The sequence below is a fragment of the Phytophthora sojae genome (assembly GCF_000149755.1).
Source record: "Phytophthora sojae unplaced genomic scaffold PHYSOscaffold_4, whole genome shotgun sequence".
Lineage (NCBI taxonomy): Eukaryota > Oomycota > Peronosporomycetes > Peronosporales > Peronosporaceae > Phytophthora > Phytophthora sojae.
Window position 1 is genome coordinate 2252108 of NW_009258118.1, and position 16762 is coordinate 2268869.

Here is a 16762-nt window from a genome sequence, read left to right on the forward strand (position 1 = left end):
TGCTCAGTGCAAACAGAGTTGTTTGGGACGCCCCAGTGACGATCACTAACTGCACACTCAGGCTCGAGCCCAAAACGAAAACACTCAAAAGCTGCAACCTTCGCCTCTCAATCCGTCAAGTTGCACCCGCATCCGCTGGAGGCTATACGCGACTTGGTGTTGTCAATGTTGATCTAGCAGAATATCTCGGTGGCAGCAAGGTATGGCATGGTAGTGTAGGTTTGAAAGTCCCCACTTGCAAATACCTTATTAACTTCAGCTCGTCGAGTATACGCTCTGTAGGTCACACGCTCGTTCTTGCTTGATGACTCGCGCCTGAATTCAACACTAAACGTAAGTACTGCTCGAACGATCGGGACCTCTCATCCTGTTTTCAATTGGGCTAAGTTTTGTTGCTCTTTCACTGAAGATTACAATTCAGAGCGAGCAGGTGCGCGGGGACGTGATGTTTCGAAGGTGCTTGGATCCGTTCATGTTCACTTGCTTCTCAATTCCGCCGTAACACGGATGCAACTGTTTGCCTACACATCCAGGAAAGCAACAACGGCACCTATTGAAGCGGGTGGAAATGAACCAGCAAGTACGACTATCGTCCAGATCTTGCTATTACGTTCTCTCTAACGTCTAGTGCATATTCTCACTTGTATGGCCAAGCAGTCCCTGAGCAAGGACCGCCGCGCCAGAAGGCGTCGTCGCCACCTCGACTCGTTCGGCAGCAATCAGCATTGCAAGCAGTGGAGGACATTGTACGCGAGTTGGGGGTAACTCGAGCCAACAACCTAACACCCCAGCAGCAGGACCACCCACCGGACTTCAGGGCACCCGCTACTCTTCCATCGGCGTAAAAGACGCATCTGCGATCAAATAAGGTTGCTGAGCAATCAGCGCAGATTTTGATTGAAGACGTGGGGGACCCCCCGCGGAAGAAGCGCCATATCCGCTTGCACTTGCTTCTTGCAGCATTGCTTCGGCCAGGTTTCGAGAAATCAAACTTTCGATGCGTTCTTTCAGTTGCTTGTTCGAGCCCGACTCGTAAAATTGTTGACGGTCAAAAGAGCGGTCCAGTTGCTGCAGGTACGCCATAAGAGAGTAGAGGTGTCGCGATCCAAACACGGACGGAGACTCCTTCAGTAACCGTTCAGCTTGCTGGAGTACTTCAGACCGCAGCACCTTAGGAGCCTCAGGAGAACTAAATAGCCAGTCAAGTCGCTTCGCAGCTTCCATGTTGACGAAGCGAAGCTTCGTTTCCAAACTCGCACGCACTTCCTTGTTGTTCAAAGCTTCATCACTCCTCAGCTGCTGCCGCAAAGACTCGCTGTCGTCGAGAACCAGGTGGAATTCGCGGTACCGAACCAGCCACGCCAACTTTTGCGGACGAGCAAACTCGGGGTGAGCTTCCATGAACTGCACCGCCTCGTGCAGAGGCGCTAGCGAGTTTGTTTCGTTGCACTGTTTCAAAATATCATCGCACAAAGCATCCACATCATCAAGGTGGTTGCCGCGCAACATCCAGTGAAGAGCTGATGCGTACTCCTCCTTGGCTTTACACTCCTGCGCTCTCTGGATAGCAACACGACGCTGAGTCGTTGCAAGGAGCTTCTTGCCATGACAGTACGCGAGAAGGCGTTCAGTTTTGTAGTCCGTCGGCGTTGGTTCGCGCTCTAAAGCGGAGCGAATCGCAATTGCTCCAAACTTGGGGCAGTACTCATAGTATCGCACAGCAAACTGCCACATGCCACTGCTCGCGCCAATCTCCATGGCGTACTGCAACAAGAAATGTTCCTTCAACGTGCATCCGGCTTCCGGCAACACCTCATCAGCCACGATGACAATGTTTCTCTGCAGCAGGTCCGAGAGATGCGCGGCCATCCACGAGAATCCCAGTGCGATAATATCCTGAAGCGCTGTTTGAATGTCATACTGCATAATGGCCAGGATAATGCAGTCAAAGTTACCCATACTAGCCTCGTCGCTGTGGTACGCGCGGAAGCAGTTGGCCATCAAGTACTCGAAACGGTGCGCAATGGTCTTAGGCTCATCCAGGAACAGCTTCGCCATCATCAATTCATACCAAGTGTTAGCTCGGCTCTTGAGCGCGACCTCCTTCGCCGCCATAATCTCCAACAGCGTCGTAAATCCTGCATTCGCCTTAATGTATCCATCCGTATTCAGCAATAGCTGACAGGCGTCGTGCCAGTTCTTCCACTCCGTAGCCGCATCCCGTTCCACGCTCATCCCCGCAGCTCCTGCACTGCCGGGCATCGTCAGCAGCAGCTTCTGCACTGCCTGAAATGCTGCCTTCGTGGACGCGCCGGTCAGCGACATGGTGTCACGGGCGAAAAGCGACTTGTAGCTCGAGTGCGCGGCCAACAGAGCCCACGCGCTGGGACCACTGCCCGCCATCACGAGCGCCTGGATGGTCGTCCAGAAATCAGCGTCCTGCTCTGGCTTCTGCAGCTTCTTGAGTCTCTCGCTCTCGCCCTCCGTCTTCTCAAGCAGCGTGCTGCAGTAGTGTTCCTGCAGCCACAGCGCGAGGTCGTAGGCCAGGCCAGAGTCGGCTCCTCTTGCTCCACCACGGAGCAGCAGCAGCTCGCACAGGTGCCAGATAGCCAGTGACACCTTGAGCAGGTCCAGGAACTCGCCCTCGTCCTCCACGTTCAGCTCCTTGTGCGTCTCCAGACGGTCCTCCAGCGCGAAGATGCACGTCTTGAGCGCCTCGCGGTACTCGCGACTGGCGCGCGCGACGCCGAACGCGCCGAGCTTCTGCGTCTGCACGCGCGCGAACACGTCGAAGGAGGCGGCCACCAGCGTGCGCAGCTCACGGGGCATGGCGTCGCCGAACTCGCGGGCGGATGAAGAGGAAGAAGCCGCCACCCACTTGCGCGCGCTCTTGCCCCACGCGGCGCCAGCGGTGGAGCGCGCCGCGGCCGCATCCGTCGAGCGCTTGCCGAAGACGAGCTCCTTCTCCACCACGGGCAGCTGCCGCGTCGCGCGCAGGATCTCGAAGGCCATCGCCGCCACCTCGCTCTGCTCTGGTCCAATAGGTCCAATAGCTCAATAAACTGCGGGGTTAGTGGATGGGTGGGTAAGGGGTACATTCGGTGGCCCAGTCAAAGTGGCTGACGTCACCGATTCGGTTTGAGGAGTGATTGTCGCTTGATGGTCAAGCACCATGCGGGCTGTGCGGTTGCTGGTGCTGGGGAACGGCGCGGCAGGCGCCGAGAAGCAGGCGCTGGCGCTGGGCAACAGGTTGAGGGAGAAGCTGCTGAGCGATAGTGCGTCGTCTAGATCTCATGTGCGCTGTCCGCCCGTGGAGTGCGTGCGCGTGACGCTGGGAAGATCGCGCGTCATTCCGCCGGTGCTGCAGGTTATCGGCGCCAGACTCACGCGGAACCCGCTGTTCGGCTACGCGGAGCAAGACGCAAGTCGCCTGTTCCCAGTGAAGAGGACTGGGCGAGAGCTGGACGTCGTCATTGGCTGCGGACGCAGCACCGTGGCGCTCTGTGCGGTGCTGAAGCAGCTCTCGCCTACACGCACGTTCAATGTGCAGATCCAGCACCCGCGCGTGGCTCTCGCGTGGTTCGACGCTGTGGTCGTGCCCAAGCACGACTTTCCCGAAGGTGGAGGCGACGCTGATAACGTGTATCTGACGTCGGGGACAGTGCATAACATCACGCCAGCTATGCTGCAGCAGCATGGCGGTGAATGGAGTGAAGAGCTGGACAAGCTGCAAGGCAGGCGGACGCGAGTTGTCTGGCTGCTGGGAGGTCCGTGTCGAGGGTTTTCGTTCTCGGAGCAGGATGCGGCGAGGATGGTTGAGGAGTTCGTAGCGGCGCTTCCTCGTGGTGATGATGTGGCGGTGCTCGTGACGTTCTCGCGGCGGACGCCAACGCATGTGCAGCGGATTATTCGACAGGGACTGGGTGCAAGGTTGCCCGCGCCAGGACAACTGCTCGTGTGGGACGGCACGGAGCACCGGAATCCATACTACGCGCTGCTGTCAACGGCGTCCTGCATTGTGACCACGCCGGATTCCATTTCCATGACGACGGAAGCCATCGCATCGGGCAAACCGGTGCTGACGATTAGCGTTGAGCATAGCAAGGTAAGAAACGTGTTGTCATACTGTACGCTAGGTTGTGAAGGGTGGCTTGTTCCCAGGTTGCTGACGCTGATATGCCGTGGTGGGTTTGAGTAGGGCAAATTCCAGCGCTTCCACCAGGCACTATTCAAGTCGAACGCTACAGCGCCGTTCTCGAGCGATGCACTTGCAACTGCCTTGCATCGAGCTGGCAATTCCGACAATCGTGCGTGTGAAGCGGCGACAGCAGCGTTGGAAAAAGAGATTTCCTGTGTCGTTGAGGGCATCGCTGCGGAAGTTGAAGCTACGCTTGAAAACATAGAGGAAGTCTCGTTAAAGTGAAAACACACGGGTTCAAAGTAGTAGAATGCATATTTGATTCGTTTCCCTCAGCGTCTCGATCAGTCCACATGCATGGTGAGCTTCTCAGATCAATAAGGTTGGCAGGAATGTGATATGAACGGAAAGATATGCAGCGCTGGGTTGGTAGCTAACCTCAGTGCACAGGGGCACACAGCAGCTCCAACAGCTTCGGGGTAGAAAGTTACTCGTCGTCGCTCTCATCCTCGCTCTCCTCCTCGGCGTTCTCCAGCCACTCGATGAAGGGCTGCAGCAAGGTCTTCAGCTTAGCAGCAAGCTCGTCAGTGACAGCCCAGTGCGCGTACTCCTTGCGGACACCGTTGTTGGCCCAGGCCACTAGGCACTCCTCCTCCAGCAGGTCCTCGTCGTACAGAAGCTTCAGAAGGATAGGGTACGAGGTCAAGAGCTCCGAATGCTCAACTGCGCAGAAGTGCTCAGTCAGAGCAAGCAGCTGGTACTGCGCGTGCTGGGCGTCGATGATCTTCTCGAGCACAGGCGCAAACTTGGCAACCTGGTTGCTCGAGAGCACCTCCTTTGTGAAGGCGGAGCGGAAGAAAATGACAAGACGGTCAGTGACAGGAAGCGCCGAGTACGTCTGCTGACGGCACAGCTCCTCGAAGATCTCAGACTCCGAGTGGCTCTCCTTCAGGAATCGCTGCAGGTTCGCAACGGCCGAATCCAGGGCATTCTCGTCGTCCACCTGCAGGTTGTCCAGCGTAGCCACGACCTCCTCGGCGGCAGAAGCCTCCATAGCAGCAGCGGCAGCGGCCTCGATAGCCTCGGCCTCAGCAGCACGAGCCGCAACAGCCTCGGCGGACAGGTCCGTGTGCCACACCACCTCGTCGTCCTCGTCGTCGCCCGACTCCTTATCCGAGTTCTTCTCCTTGTGGTGTTTTTTCTTCTTGTCCTTCTTATCCTTCTTGTCCTTCTTGTCTTTCTTCTCCTTTTTGTCCTTCTTCTCCTTCTTCTCTTTCTTTTCCTTGGTCGCAGACTCGTCCTCAGGCTCATCGTGGGACTTCTTGTCCTTCTTTTCCTTCTTCTCCTTTTTGTCCTTCTTCTTCTTCTCATCCTTGCTTCCACGCTTAGCGGCGGTGTGTTCCTTGAAGATGAAGGTCGTGAGCTTGTGGTTCATGTCCACGGGCTCCACAGCACCACAGGCGTAGCACTTGTGGAAGATCAGCTGGCCCTTGAACTTGTACTTGGTCTCGGGAAGACGGCAGCCCGGGCACAGCACGAAGCCCTCGATGTACTTGGACAGGTGCTGCTGCATCATGCCAGCCTCGAAGGCTCCGTTCACAATGGCACGGTCCGTCTTCTCATCGTACTTGGACTGAGCACCGAGCTCGCAGCCGAAGAACTTGCACACCTCGGCGGTCGAGCGGTGCAGCGACGTGGCAATGTCAGCGCAGTTGACAACCAGAGTCTTGATGCCGTTACCGCGGCCCTCAATTTTGGCTTGAAGACGCGGCATCTTGTAGCGGTACTCGGGGTCATCGACCGGCTGGGTTCCTGCAATGTTCATGAACGACATCTTGGCTGTTGGGTTGCTTGGATAAGTTTTTCTTGGGTCTTTTTCGGCTTGATTGGGGAGGAGAGGAGGGCTCTTGATTAGCTAAAGAAGAGCGTCTGGTCCTGTAACGTGAGCGGGATCACGTGCTCGGCTGAAGGTATGGGAATGGAATGGTGGCGGCGGGGATGATCCGGGGGATGACGCACAGCTTCCTGTCTCTTTCGTTTCCAGGTCGACGCACTACTCGAATCAATTTGGTCGCACGGGATTTGCAAACGCATGCACTGTAGCCAGGTCGGGAGGGTCGCCGGGCGCTGGGGGTCAGAAAACCGGAGCTGTCGAGCTGGGGGGCGCGAGCTGCTGCTTTCTCTTTGGACGTCGACGCTTGCGGGCCAACGGTGTCTTTGGGAACTGACGAAAGACACCCCACGAGTGGTCCAGACAGAAACTGACAGCGCCAGATTGGTTGAAATGGCGGAATAGCCGCCCATACTGAAAGCAAGAGCATCCACCTTCGCGGCCGTTGATTCGCGCAGTCGCAGAGGGAAAACGATTCGCTAAAATTAGCTGGAAAGCCCTGCAGTAGGGAATAGTGCGGTCTTATCCTGTCTTATGGCATCACAGGCCACTTCAACCAGACAGGCAGGAACTGCAATGGCGAAATGCTGGGCTGACAAAGTTGACGCTCGTTGTTTGCTGGTGCTTATATGTTCTTACGTCTACTACACGTTCTCTAAGGGTTAGCTTGCCACGCTTACGGCATGGAGTCCTCCGGGCGCTTGATGATGACCGTCTTGTTCTCCAGGTAGTTGCGCAGGCCCAGCTCGCCCTGCTCGCGGTCGAGACCCGAGTTCTTGAAGCCGCCGAACGGCGTGTTAGCCTCGATGATGGCGTAGCAGTTCACGTACACGGTACCGGCGCGCACGCTGTTGGAGATCTTGATGGCGTTGTCCAGGTTGGACGTGACCACGCCGGCGCCCAGGCCGAACTCTGAGTTGTTGGCGCGCTCGATGACCTCGTCGATGGTCTTGAACTTGATGATGGACATGACGGGGCCGAAGATCTCCTCGCGGGCAATGGCCATGTCCTCGTTCACGTCGGCGAACACCGTGGGCTCGATGAAGAAGCCCTTGTCGCCCCAGCGCTTGCCACCGCACACCAGGCGGGCGCCCTCCTTCTTGCCGGACTCAATGTAGCCCAGAACCTTCTTGAACTGGTTGCCGTCGATCTGCGGGCCGTGCTGGGTGGTCAGGTCGAACGGGTCGCCGATCTTCATGGCCTGGGCAGCCTCGGCCGAGCGGCGCACGAACTCGTCGTAGATGCCCTCCTGCACGTACACGCGGCTGCCGGAGATGCACACCTGGCCGGCGTTCAGGAACAGACCCATCTGCGACTGCTGGATGGCCAGGTCGATGTCGGCGTCGTCGAGGATGATGTTGGCCGACTTGCCGCCGAGCTCGAGCGTCACGCGCTTGAGGTTGTCCACGTGCGACGAGCGCATGATGTGCATGCCCGTCTCGGTGGAGCCCGTGAAGGCGATCTTGTCCACCTTGGGGTGCTGGGCCAGGTGGGCGCCAACGGTGGCGCCGCCGCCCGTCACGATGTTGACCACACCCTCGGGGAAGCCGGCCTCGACAATGAGCTCGGCAATGCGCAGGGCCGTCAGCGACGTCTGCTCGGCGGGCTTGAGCACCACGGTGTTACCCGTGGTAAGAGCGGGGGCCAGCTTCCAGGCCATCATGATCATGGGGAAGTTCCACGGGATGATCTGGCCGCACACGCCGACGGGCTCCTGCTTGGTGTAGCACAGGTAGGGGCCCGAAATGGGGACGGTGCTGCCGTGGATCTTGTCAGCCCAGCCGGCGTAGTAGCGGTACACGTTGAGACTGGCCTGCACGTCCAGGACGCGGGTCAGGAAGGACGGCTTGCCAGCGTCCAGGGCCTCGAGCTTGGCGAGCTCCTCGCCGTTCTGCTCGATGAGGTCCGCGAGGCGGAACAGCAGGCGGCCGCGCTCAGCAGCGTCCATGGTGCGCCACGGGCCGTTGAAGGCAGCGCGGGCAGCGTCCACAGCAGCGTCAACATCGGCGGTGGTGGCCTCAGAAATAGACGCAATCTTCTCCTCCGTGGCGGGGTTGAACGAGTCGAACGTGGCGCCCGAAGCCGACGGCGTGAACTTGTTGTTGATGAACAGGTTGGTCTGCTTAACCTGCACCTCCGAGGAGAACTGGCGCGACAGCAGGCTGGCCGACGAGGCCTTGGCCGTCGTGGCGGCAGCGGAGCTGCGGGCGATGGTGCGGGGCAGGCGGCGCAGGATGTGGCGTTGCATGGCTTTCGAGCGGAGTCCGGAGTGAGCTGGAGCGCGCAAAATGCGGAATGACCCGCATCGGGGCAGGAGAGGAACGTGGCTGATCCCCTCGCCAGACAGATCTCCCGATTCCTATCCGGTTGCCGGCTGACGCACGCGTGCTTGCATGCTGCCGACCCGAAAGCGCCGCCGATTACAAAACCCAAGGCATTCATCGCGCCTTTGGCTGGACTGGCGGGACCCATGTCAACGAGCAAATCTCGAGTGGCGAGCCAGCTGGAGCTTCAAGCACTTGCTCTGCCCGTCCGCCAGAACCCTCCTCGGCGCACACATCAAGGGGGTCCTTGACCCCACGCACCATTTGTACGCGGTACCCGCGCCGCCGAGCTTCTTCGAGTTCCCTCTCGTCTTCGCGAGAGCATTTGGTCGTTGCAACTTGACAATGCGTGCATTTGCTGGTGTTCTGGATACCCGCCGCGGGTTTTGCCAACTTTGTTGTCGCTGCATTTAGGTACATGTTGCATCCCTGTAAGCGTAAGTGCAGATGAGCTGCATGTAGGTGTGCCTGAGTATCCGTACGGGCAAGCATCACAGAGACTGTAAAATTCTTCGTATGTATCATGTTGTTAGCAGACCTCATCACCACGTAATCGCGCTTTGAAGAAGTGAAGAACTTTTCAAAGTGCATGTTCAAAGTTTATAGTAAGCCATTGGAAAGCCTCACCGATATCCGCAATCGGTCGGTCCGACTCGGATGTGCTTGCCATCATCGAAGCGGCCCGCTTCGAGCTGAATGGGTTCTCAAGTGTCGATACCGACCGCTTCGTCTTGCCTTCGACTTGATCTACCCAGCTCATTTCGATTCCAATCGCTTACTCAGGGTACATACCGGTACCTACCGTGGTGTGACTTCAATCTTGCCGTCACATTTCGTCTAAATCGTGGAGGACGAATCCATTGGCGGCGGTGGCCCGCTCCGGAGTCTGTAGCCGTGCAGCTCAACATGAGACCTCGGAGGATTCGCGAGAGGACCAGGATTTGCTGGGGATGCACTTTTTGACGAGTCTTCGCCTCATGTGAGTTGGCGAGTCGCCAACTCACATGAAGTAACTTTCAGTCACACCACCCGCTCAGGAACAGTGTTGGCAAATGGATGGAAACCAGTCCAGTGCTGTTTGCTGGAAAAAGAGCAAATGACCTCGCATGCCGCGAATGCGCTGTCCACGGGCACATTATTACCACGAGGCGTCTACACCTTTCAAAGCGTGATCAAAAGAGCCCGCGCTATTGGGGTCAAAATACAGTCCTGTGTACAAACATGTACCATGGCGCTTGAGAGACCATTGGTGTCGGAATGGGAATCGGTCGCTTAGGCGGTGCCTCAAGTGAGGCGGTCTCGTCAATACATGTAAAAGTTGATCCATGTCACTACATTTTACACAAATGTGCCCGCAGGCCTTACCACGCAGTCCCGCCAAAAGACACGCGGGCACCCCAAACGTATCGGAACGCCTCACGTATCGGAACGCCTTACCTGTTCATCCATCGAAGACGCGATTCACTTCAACTGAACTTCACTTCGGCTTTCCACAACTGTCAAACAGAGAGGAGCTCGCCCTCAATGCCGAAATCGTATCCACAATGGTGCGCTTTCTCAAAAGCGAAACCGAAACAGCCGGGTTTTTTATAAACCGGAGTATACCGGTACTGAACTGAGCCGTATAGGCGTAATCCTAGGCGTTCTATACCTTTTTGCAGTGACTCTTAGGACAACAGATGTACGGTTGGCGCCTCCACCTTACGATATGCTTATCTAGAAAACAAGTATATCTACCAATCCCAGCTCGACTAGGAATACCGCTCGTTCATTCGCTGAAACCCCTTCAACAACAACGCACGCGAAGCAGCAGCCAAGGTCGATACATGGCGGAGGACATCTACCGTCGCTTCTTGGAAGCCCCGCTGCGCCTCAAGGCGCGCAAGCCGTCCCCTTCTCCGCCATCAACACCACCGCCCTCCACACAGCACTATGACGCCTCCAGGCCCAGCCCTTGGGGTGATTCACCAGCGTTTTCCACGCGATCCAAAGACGTCAAGAAACTCCGGCGAAAAGTGGCCAATATCAGGATTTCAGCCGAAGACGCAGTGATTCCGCGGGATTTAGATGACGAATTCAACGCGGCAGAAGCCTCTGACACGGAAGACAGCGTCGGAACAGGATCGGCAGCTTCAGGGTCGAAGGAGAAACAGGTTAAAGCGGGCTCAAAGTCTTTGCTAAAGAAGAAGAAACGCGTCACTCGCTCTGTGAGCATGACAGACGAGGAGACGGGGGCGGAATTTATGGATACGCCGACAAAAGCGTCGAAGCCGCCGAAGCGCTTCCGGAAGTACAGTCGGGACTTGGGCAGCGGCAAGAAGGCGAAGACGAACGCAAAGGCAAAGAAAAATGTCGACGCCTTCTCCTTCAGTCTGGAAGGCGCTGAGTCGGAGGATGAGACGGAGAAAAAGGACCATGTTTCGCAAGCTAAGGCGGTGTCTGAGGTGACCCCACGGAGAAAAAGCTCGGTGACAATCACGTTGCCGCTGCGTCGAAGTCGACGACTCCAGCATATTAAAGCCGAGTCGCCGAAACCAGCAGCTCCAGCAGTTCAGCCGCCGCAACAAGCTACGGAAACAGCAGATGCCCCAATGCAATCAGCGGAGGCACCCAAAGTGGCGTCAATGGTACCGGATTCAGCGTTAGAGCCCCCAAAGCCTTCAGTTGCGGAGATGCCGGTGGATTTGGTCTCAGGCTATTGCGAGTCTTTGCTGTCAACTGACACTATCTCGGGCTGCTTCTTTGCGCTGTCACTTAATGCTCTTCGTGACACGCAGCTCACGCTTGGGTCAAAATCCGAGTCCAGTGAGTCGAATCCGTTCGAAAGTGTCTTTACGGTTTGTCTCGGTATCGCGGAGTGCGAGGGGCTAGCGCAGCGTTCCTTCCCGTCGAAAACTCCGAAGTCGACACCACCCAAGTCCCCAAAGTCGCCGGGTGTCGAAGTGACGAGACCGAAGAGACGAATCTCGTTGAAGGACATTAGGAAACCGAAAAAGACGAAAAAGAGCGTTCGCTTCCGAAGCTTTGACCTCTCGTGCCTGAATCTGCAGTATGTGGAGGACGAGCACGTTGCCATCATGGTGGATCAGATTTTGACTCGCTACGGCACTATCATGGAGTACGTCGAAACGATTGATACGGAGGCTGCTGCACTAGCGACGCAGGCTCTGCGCGAGCTTGCGCGTGTGATGGCAAGTCCGTCCGAACTGTACAGCAGCATTCACTCCGATGGTGATGATGCGGTGATGGATGCATTTGAGCGGATATACAGGCGCACCTACGGTGGACGAGACCCCTACAGCCAGCACGAGATCCGAGTTTGTGGCGAATACTTTGCTCGTCAATTTGCCAACTTACTGGCCCCGCGCACTTCACCGTCAACAACGCCCCAGTTTTTGCAGGGTGTATTCTCCTCGCTAGCATCATCCACGATTCGGTTCAAGCTGCGCGTGTTGTTTATCCAAAGCGAAGACTTTGGTGAGAACGGAAGTGGTGATGAGGTGGTCGAATCTCGAGAGCTTTTAGATGAAGATGGCAGGCCGTTTCCAGTAATGGCACCGTACGAGCACCAGGACCTTGGAGCAGCTATTCACTGGGCATTGCAGGAGTCGTACCTGTATTGGTCGCTGGTGCAGCCTCTTGCTGATATGATAGAGAACAAGAAGAATGACATTTCGACGAGTCAAGAGCTTGATGAGGACTCTCCACTAAAGAAACACCTGGACGAAAGCGCGGCTGAAGATTTGGATCACATGGAGAAATACGTGCTTGCCCGACGATTTCTCCGGTTTCACCTAACTAAATCATGGCGACGCAGATTAATGGACACTGACACCGCCGAAATGTGGGCAGCAATCGAGAAGGTATGCTCACTAGCTAAGAGGTACGTAGCGATTGCGATGTCATGGGAAGTTTATGCAGCGCTGTAGCATTAACACTTCCGTTGTATGGCTGGCAACTTCTACCTAGATTTCGCTTTGAAGACGAAGCTCATCTCTATCCTCTGGTTTCTGTGGAGGAGTTCGTTGCCACATTGACCCGTGAAGAGCCCACACTTCAGCGAATGGAAGAGACTTTGCAAACGTTTTACGAGCAGAAATACGGTAAGCAAGCCATTTTAGACCCGACTACCGCTCTTGGTGTGCTCATTAGCTCTCCTGCTTTGTCTAGGAATAAGCGCCTTGAACCCAGAGCCCTGCATGGAATGCCACAACATGATCACCAGAGAAGAAAACCCCATGTCCATCAGATGCACTTCGTGCGCTCGCCGGTTCCACTTGGGATGTCTGCATCTTCCTGAGTCCTTTGCACAGTTCGCGAATCACTACACGTGTCCAGCGTGCTTTTTGGGTCGTGGTGGCTACTGATGTGGGGTAGCAGGAATGCTAGACGACAAACTTGGGGTGGAAACTACGTCGACAAAGTGAATTAGAGTTGACATCCAAATGCTACACCATTTCCCTTTGATCACAATCACTGGTATCCTTGCCAACGTTCCGACTGCCTGATCATGGAAGAACCTCTGCTTCCTTGTTCTTCTTCTTCGGTCGCGGGCCGGGCTTTCGCCGCCCAGTAACCTCCTCTGTGTAGAACAGGTCGAGCGGTGTCTTCAGTGACGTGTCAAGCGTGATTGAGGATGCATCCACAGGCCACGGCGTGAAGGCAGTAGAATAGCACGCCAGGTAATTCTCGATCGAGTTTTGCTTGGTGTCGTAAAGGGAATCGATACGACGCTGCTCTAGCTCAGATGCATGGATCGCGTGCAGGCACGGGAACTGCTGATCTTGCCAGTCCTGGCATGTGCACTCCCAGTCAACGAGGCTCACGTGGCGCCAGCTATCGGGAATTTTCAGGCGCGTCGGGCCAAGGTATCGCACCATGTACAGCCCGTTCGCACAAGGGATCGACTACAATTCGAAACACACACAAAAGGTAGGTCAGCAGACATACTCAACAAAGAATCATTTCGCACCACCCTACCTCGCAGCGTTGACTGCCTTGCAGGATCTGTTGCAGCTGTGCATCTCGCATCGGAACAAGTTCCTGCGCCGGGCGTAGCTTCACTGATTGGCGCCGATGGTGGAAGTTCTCTGCGATTTTCATAAAGTACTGGTTGAAGGTGTAGAGTGGTTGGGAGCTCCCAATGGGGTCTTCGCCGAACCAGCCAATGTGGCTGGCGCTTGCGTGTTGTGGAGACAATTCGTCACTCCCAAGAGACATCGACAGGTCGGAAGTGAGCTCATTGAACGTCGGTCGCCGGAATGCCTCGAGGAAGGCGTATTTCACCCAATGTGCACGATCCAACTCGTCCAAATACGCCACCGCTGCCTCGTTCGTGCGGACCAGAGCCTTGCGAAGAGTGTCATACTCAGTCTCGCTGTCACTGCGCGCGAGGTCGAAGATACTCTGCTTCTTCTCGGGTGTCATCGGGATCTTCTTCACCATCATCAGTTCATTTTCGACAACACGGCGCATGCAGTAGTGGTGGCTCGCCTGAGGCCAGACCGTTTTAATCGCCGGTTGCAGGCCGCGCGTGCGCCCTGCAATCACCGTGTACTCGTTCCAATCAGCCGCCTGCGTGGTCTGCAATGCTTGCAAGAACCACTCCCAGTTCTCTTGGTTCTCCTCAGCCACAAGAGCGAGCGCGAAAGTCAGCACTTCGTCGTTAAAGTCCTTGGTAGAGGCCTTCAGATAAACACCACAAATGACGTCGTCATTCTCGTCGTCCTCCAGCTTCCCCACGGGCGTTTCCGGCAGCTCCTCACTGTGTGTGACGTGGTCCAGGGACACGATTTTGCGGCAGTATTTCACGGCATTCAGCGTAGCACTTGAAATGAACAAGGCCCGCTTAAACGCCCCGTTCTCTGTCGTCTCAACCTGCGAGAGTGAGCCCGGGTTCTTCTCCGCGACGATCTGGAGGTACCCTCCGAGCTTCTGGAACGACGTTCTGACCTTGCTGATCCTCGCTTCCTGAAGCTGCCGCTTGATCCTTGACGCCATCATGTGGTTGATCGTGTGTCCTTGTCCGAGCAGGATGCGTCGAATGGTCTTGCCGTCCAGCTTGGCCATCACCACGTTCGCGGCCGGGTACTTGCTCACCTCGTCGATCACCATCCGACACAGCGCCTTCATGGACATGGTCGTGTTCCGCTGCGACTTGACCTTCTGCGGCGGCAGCGGCGTGATCTCCATAGCGGTTGTACCTGCAACTGCGGAGGCGTCTGCAGCAGCCGCATCAGGCCCCGCGGGGGGCGCCGGCAGCAGCAGAGCGCCTGATCCCGCCCCAGTCGGCGTCGAGCCTTTCGCCGCAGCCGCTGCAGCTGCAGCCATAGCTGCCGGTGGCATGAGCGCTTGAGCGGCAGCTGCGGACGCGGCTGAGGTCGGCGGGGGTGCCGCGCGCCAGCCGATGAACTTGTAGTGGTTGTGCAGGAAGCACGCGCGCGTGATCTTCCAGTTGGTGTCCTTGCCGTAGCCGTTGATGTAGAACGGACACTGCAGCTTGGCGGTGGGCGTCTCCGGGTCGAAGAACTGCTGGCCGTGCAGCTTCTTGCAGCGGTACTTGACGTTGCCGCCGCCGTTGGCGCGCGTGCTCGAGCCCGACACGAAGAGCTGGAAGCCGCGCTGCATGGCGAACTGCTTGCAGCGCTCCTGCAGCGACTTCTGGCTGCCGAACACGTCGGCGCCGCATCCCGCCTCCTTGGTGCCGCCCTTCTTCTCGTACGCGATGCCGAACTCGGGCGCGCCCGAGTCCAGACTCACGGGCAGGTGCTCGCGCAGCAGGCCCAGCTTCTTGGCCTCCACCAGGTCCGTCTCGTCCAGGCGGTTGTACTGCGACAGCGCGGGCAGCGCCGTGGCGGGCACCCGCGGCTTGGACGCCCGGGACCGGGCTGGCGCTGGGGCTGCAGCCTCGACCTCGACCACGACCGTCTCCGGGACCGCTTCCTCCTCGGTTGCTGCCGACGTTGTGATGACCTCCTCGGGGCTTGATGCCATCGCCACTGACTTACGTGTGAAGGTCTCAGTAGGGGGGAGAGCGAGAATTCCCCCTATAGTCATAACCTCTCGTTAATGCATGTTGCTTACAAAGTCAAGGTAAAATCAAACTATCTCTAATCAGTGATTTCAAACAATTGATGTACTGAAGTACGAGTATTATTATCTAAAGGGTGCTAATTACTCAGTGCTATATGTACCGTTTAATCGGTACAGTTCCATACAGTGATTCCTTCTAAAAGTTATATTGTGAACCTACCGTATAGTCTTAGTCCTTGGCGACGTTTAGTCGTTGGCGACAACTACTGCCATTGCGATTGGTCAGTACTTTTCATATGGGATCGGTTATTTTTACGCGCCATTGGTTCTAAAAGAGCAGTATCGCATTAAGCTTCAGCGCGGGAAGGAAGCATGGGTCGACCGTGCATCACAGGCTCCAGTAAGCGCCGAAAGCAATACAAACGAGTTGCCGTGGCCTACGGCGACAAGCGAGACGTCCTCAAGTTTCTCAACAAGGGCAACTCCATCAAGGCCACCATTCTGCACTTCTACGGGCAGCTCACACGAAAAGACCACAGAGCAAAAGAAAAGCAGATCAGCAAATGGAAAAAGGCCTCCGCTTCAATACAGTCAGCGTGTGCATCTGGCCGAGCACGCCATCTTAACTCTCGGAAGCTCGGAGACGGCACCGTCTTGAGCCTCGAGGCAGAAGAAGAGATCGTCCGGTGGATCAACACATTTAGGAAGGAAGGAATTCCTGTGTCCCGGTTCATGCTGAAAACAAAGGCAATGGAAGTGGCTAAGGAATCTGATATTGCTCCCGACAAGTTCTCCGCCTCCTCAACTTGGATGAAGCTGTTCATGAGGCGACACAGACTGTCGTTGGGCACAAGAACGCATCAAGGCCAAACCACTCTCAAGTCGCGGCCGAGGCTTCCCAAGCATTTCGCGCCTTGGTACTTCAAACTGCTGTCGAACAAAACTGCACCAAAATATTCAACGCAGACCGAACAGGTGCGAAAATGTTTTATTTCTTATTATGATTTAATGCTAGACGTCTAACATACTTTCTAGCTGTATTTTTTGAATACGTACCGAAGAAAACTATCTCAGCAAAGGGCACGAAGACGGTTTGGATCAAATGCGCTAATAAAGACAAACATCGTGCAACTGTTATGCTTTTAGCAGATTCGGATGGTGTAAAGTGCGACCCATTCATTATATTCAAGACGTCAGACGCCAAGACGGAAGCAAGACGCGCTGAGAACGGTGAGATCAGAAATGGGTTCGGTACAACCATTTGGCCTGAAGTGAAAACCCTGCAGAAAACGTTTCCCTGTCGGATCTTTGGAAACAAAACTGCGTGGTGGAACGCGGATTTATCTCTAAATGTTTTGGAGTATCATTTTGCCAACC

The 16762-nt window shown here is 56.1% G+C and overlaps 8 protein-coding genes across 8 annotated transcripts; 3 read left to right on the forward strand and 5 right to left on the reverse strand.

The window, feature by feature from the left end:
• Window positions 1-825: 825 nt before the first annotated feature.
• Window positions 826-2829, reverse strand: PHYSODRAFT_559895 (hypothetical protein; the record flags this gene model as incomplete). The annotated part of the gene is made up of 1 exon (XM_009527949.1): window positions 826-2829. The coding sequence occupies one exon, from the start codon at window positions 2827-2829 to the stop codon at window positions 826-828; it is 2004 nt and encodes a 667-aa protein (XP_009526244.1).
• Window positions 2830-3172: 343 nt separating this feature from the next.
• PHYSODRAFT_331200 (hypothetical protein) lies at window positions 3173-4423 on the forward strand (the record flags this gene model as incomplete). Its single annotated transcript, XM_009527950.1, has 2 exons — window positions 3173-4105; window positions 4199-4423. 2 exons carry the CDS (start codon window positions 3173-3175, stop codon window positions 4421-4423), a joined length of 1158 nt encoding a protein of 385 aa, XP_009526245.1.
• A 13-nt stretch (window positions 4424-4436) lies between these two features.
• PHYSODRAFT_559899 (hypothetical protein) lies at window positions 4437-5972 on the reverse strand (the record flags this gene model as incomplete). The annotated part of the gene is made up of 1 exon (XM_009527951.1): window positions 4437-5972. The coding sequence occupies one exon, from the start codon at window positions 5970-5972 to the stop codon at window positions 4626-4628; it is 1347 nt and encodes a 448-aa protein (XP_009526246.1). The 3' UTR covers window positions 4437-4625.
• A 733-nt stretch (window positions 5973-6705) lies between these two features.
• On the reverse strand, window positions 6706-8277 carry PHYSODRAFT_501339 (hypothetical protein; the record flags this gene model as incomplete). The annotated part of the gene is made up of 1 exon (XM_009527952.1): window positions 6706-8277. The coding sequence occupies one exon, from the start codon at window positions 8275-8277 to the stop codon at window positions 6706-6708; it is 1572 nt and encodes a 523-aa protein (XP_009526247.1).
• Window positions 8278-10179: 1902 nt separating this feature from the next.
• Window positions 10180-12720, forward strand: PHYSODRAFT_504486 (hypothetical protein; the record flags this gene model as incomplete). The annotated part of the gene is made up of 5 exons (XM_009527953.1): window positions 10180-10704; window positions 10798-10902; window positions 11026-12236; window positions 12323-12456; window positions 12524-12720. The coding sequence occupies 5 exons, from the start codon at window positions 10180-10182 to the stop codon at window positions 12718-12720; spliced, it is 2172 nt and encodes a 723-aa protein (XP_009526248.1).
• A 141-nt stretch (window positions 12721-12861) lies between these two features.
• Window positions 12862-13254, reverse strand: PHYSODRAFT_504004 (hypothetical protein; the record flags this gene model as incomplete). The annotated part of the gene is made up of 1 exon (XM_009527954.1): window positions 12862-13254. A coding segment is annotated over one exon (393 nt), but the record flags the coding sequence as incomplete, so codon positions are not given.
• Window positions 13255-14737: 1483 nt separating this feature from the next.
• On the reverse strand, window positions 14738-15346 carry PHYSODRAFT_559903 (hypothetical protein; the record flags this gene model as incomplete). Its single annotated transcript, XM_009527955.1, has 1 exon — window positions 14738-15346. A coding segment is annotated over one exon (609 nt), but the record flags the coding sequence as incomplete, so codon positions are not given.
• A 1097-nt stretch (window positions 15347-16443) lies between these two features.
• On the forward strand, window positions 16444-16659 carry PHYSODRAFT_409468 (hypothetical protein; the record flags this gene model as incomplete). Its single annotated transcript, XM_009527956.1, has 1 exon — window positions 16444-16659. A coding segment is annotated over one exon (216 nt), but the record flags the coding sequence as incomplete, so codon positions are not given.
• Window positions 16660-16762: the final 103 nt, after the last annotated feature.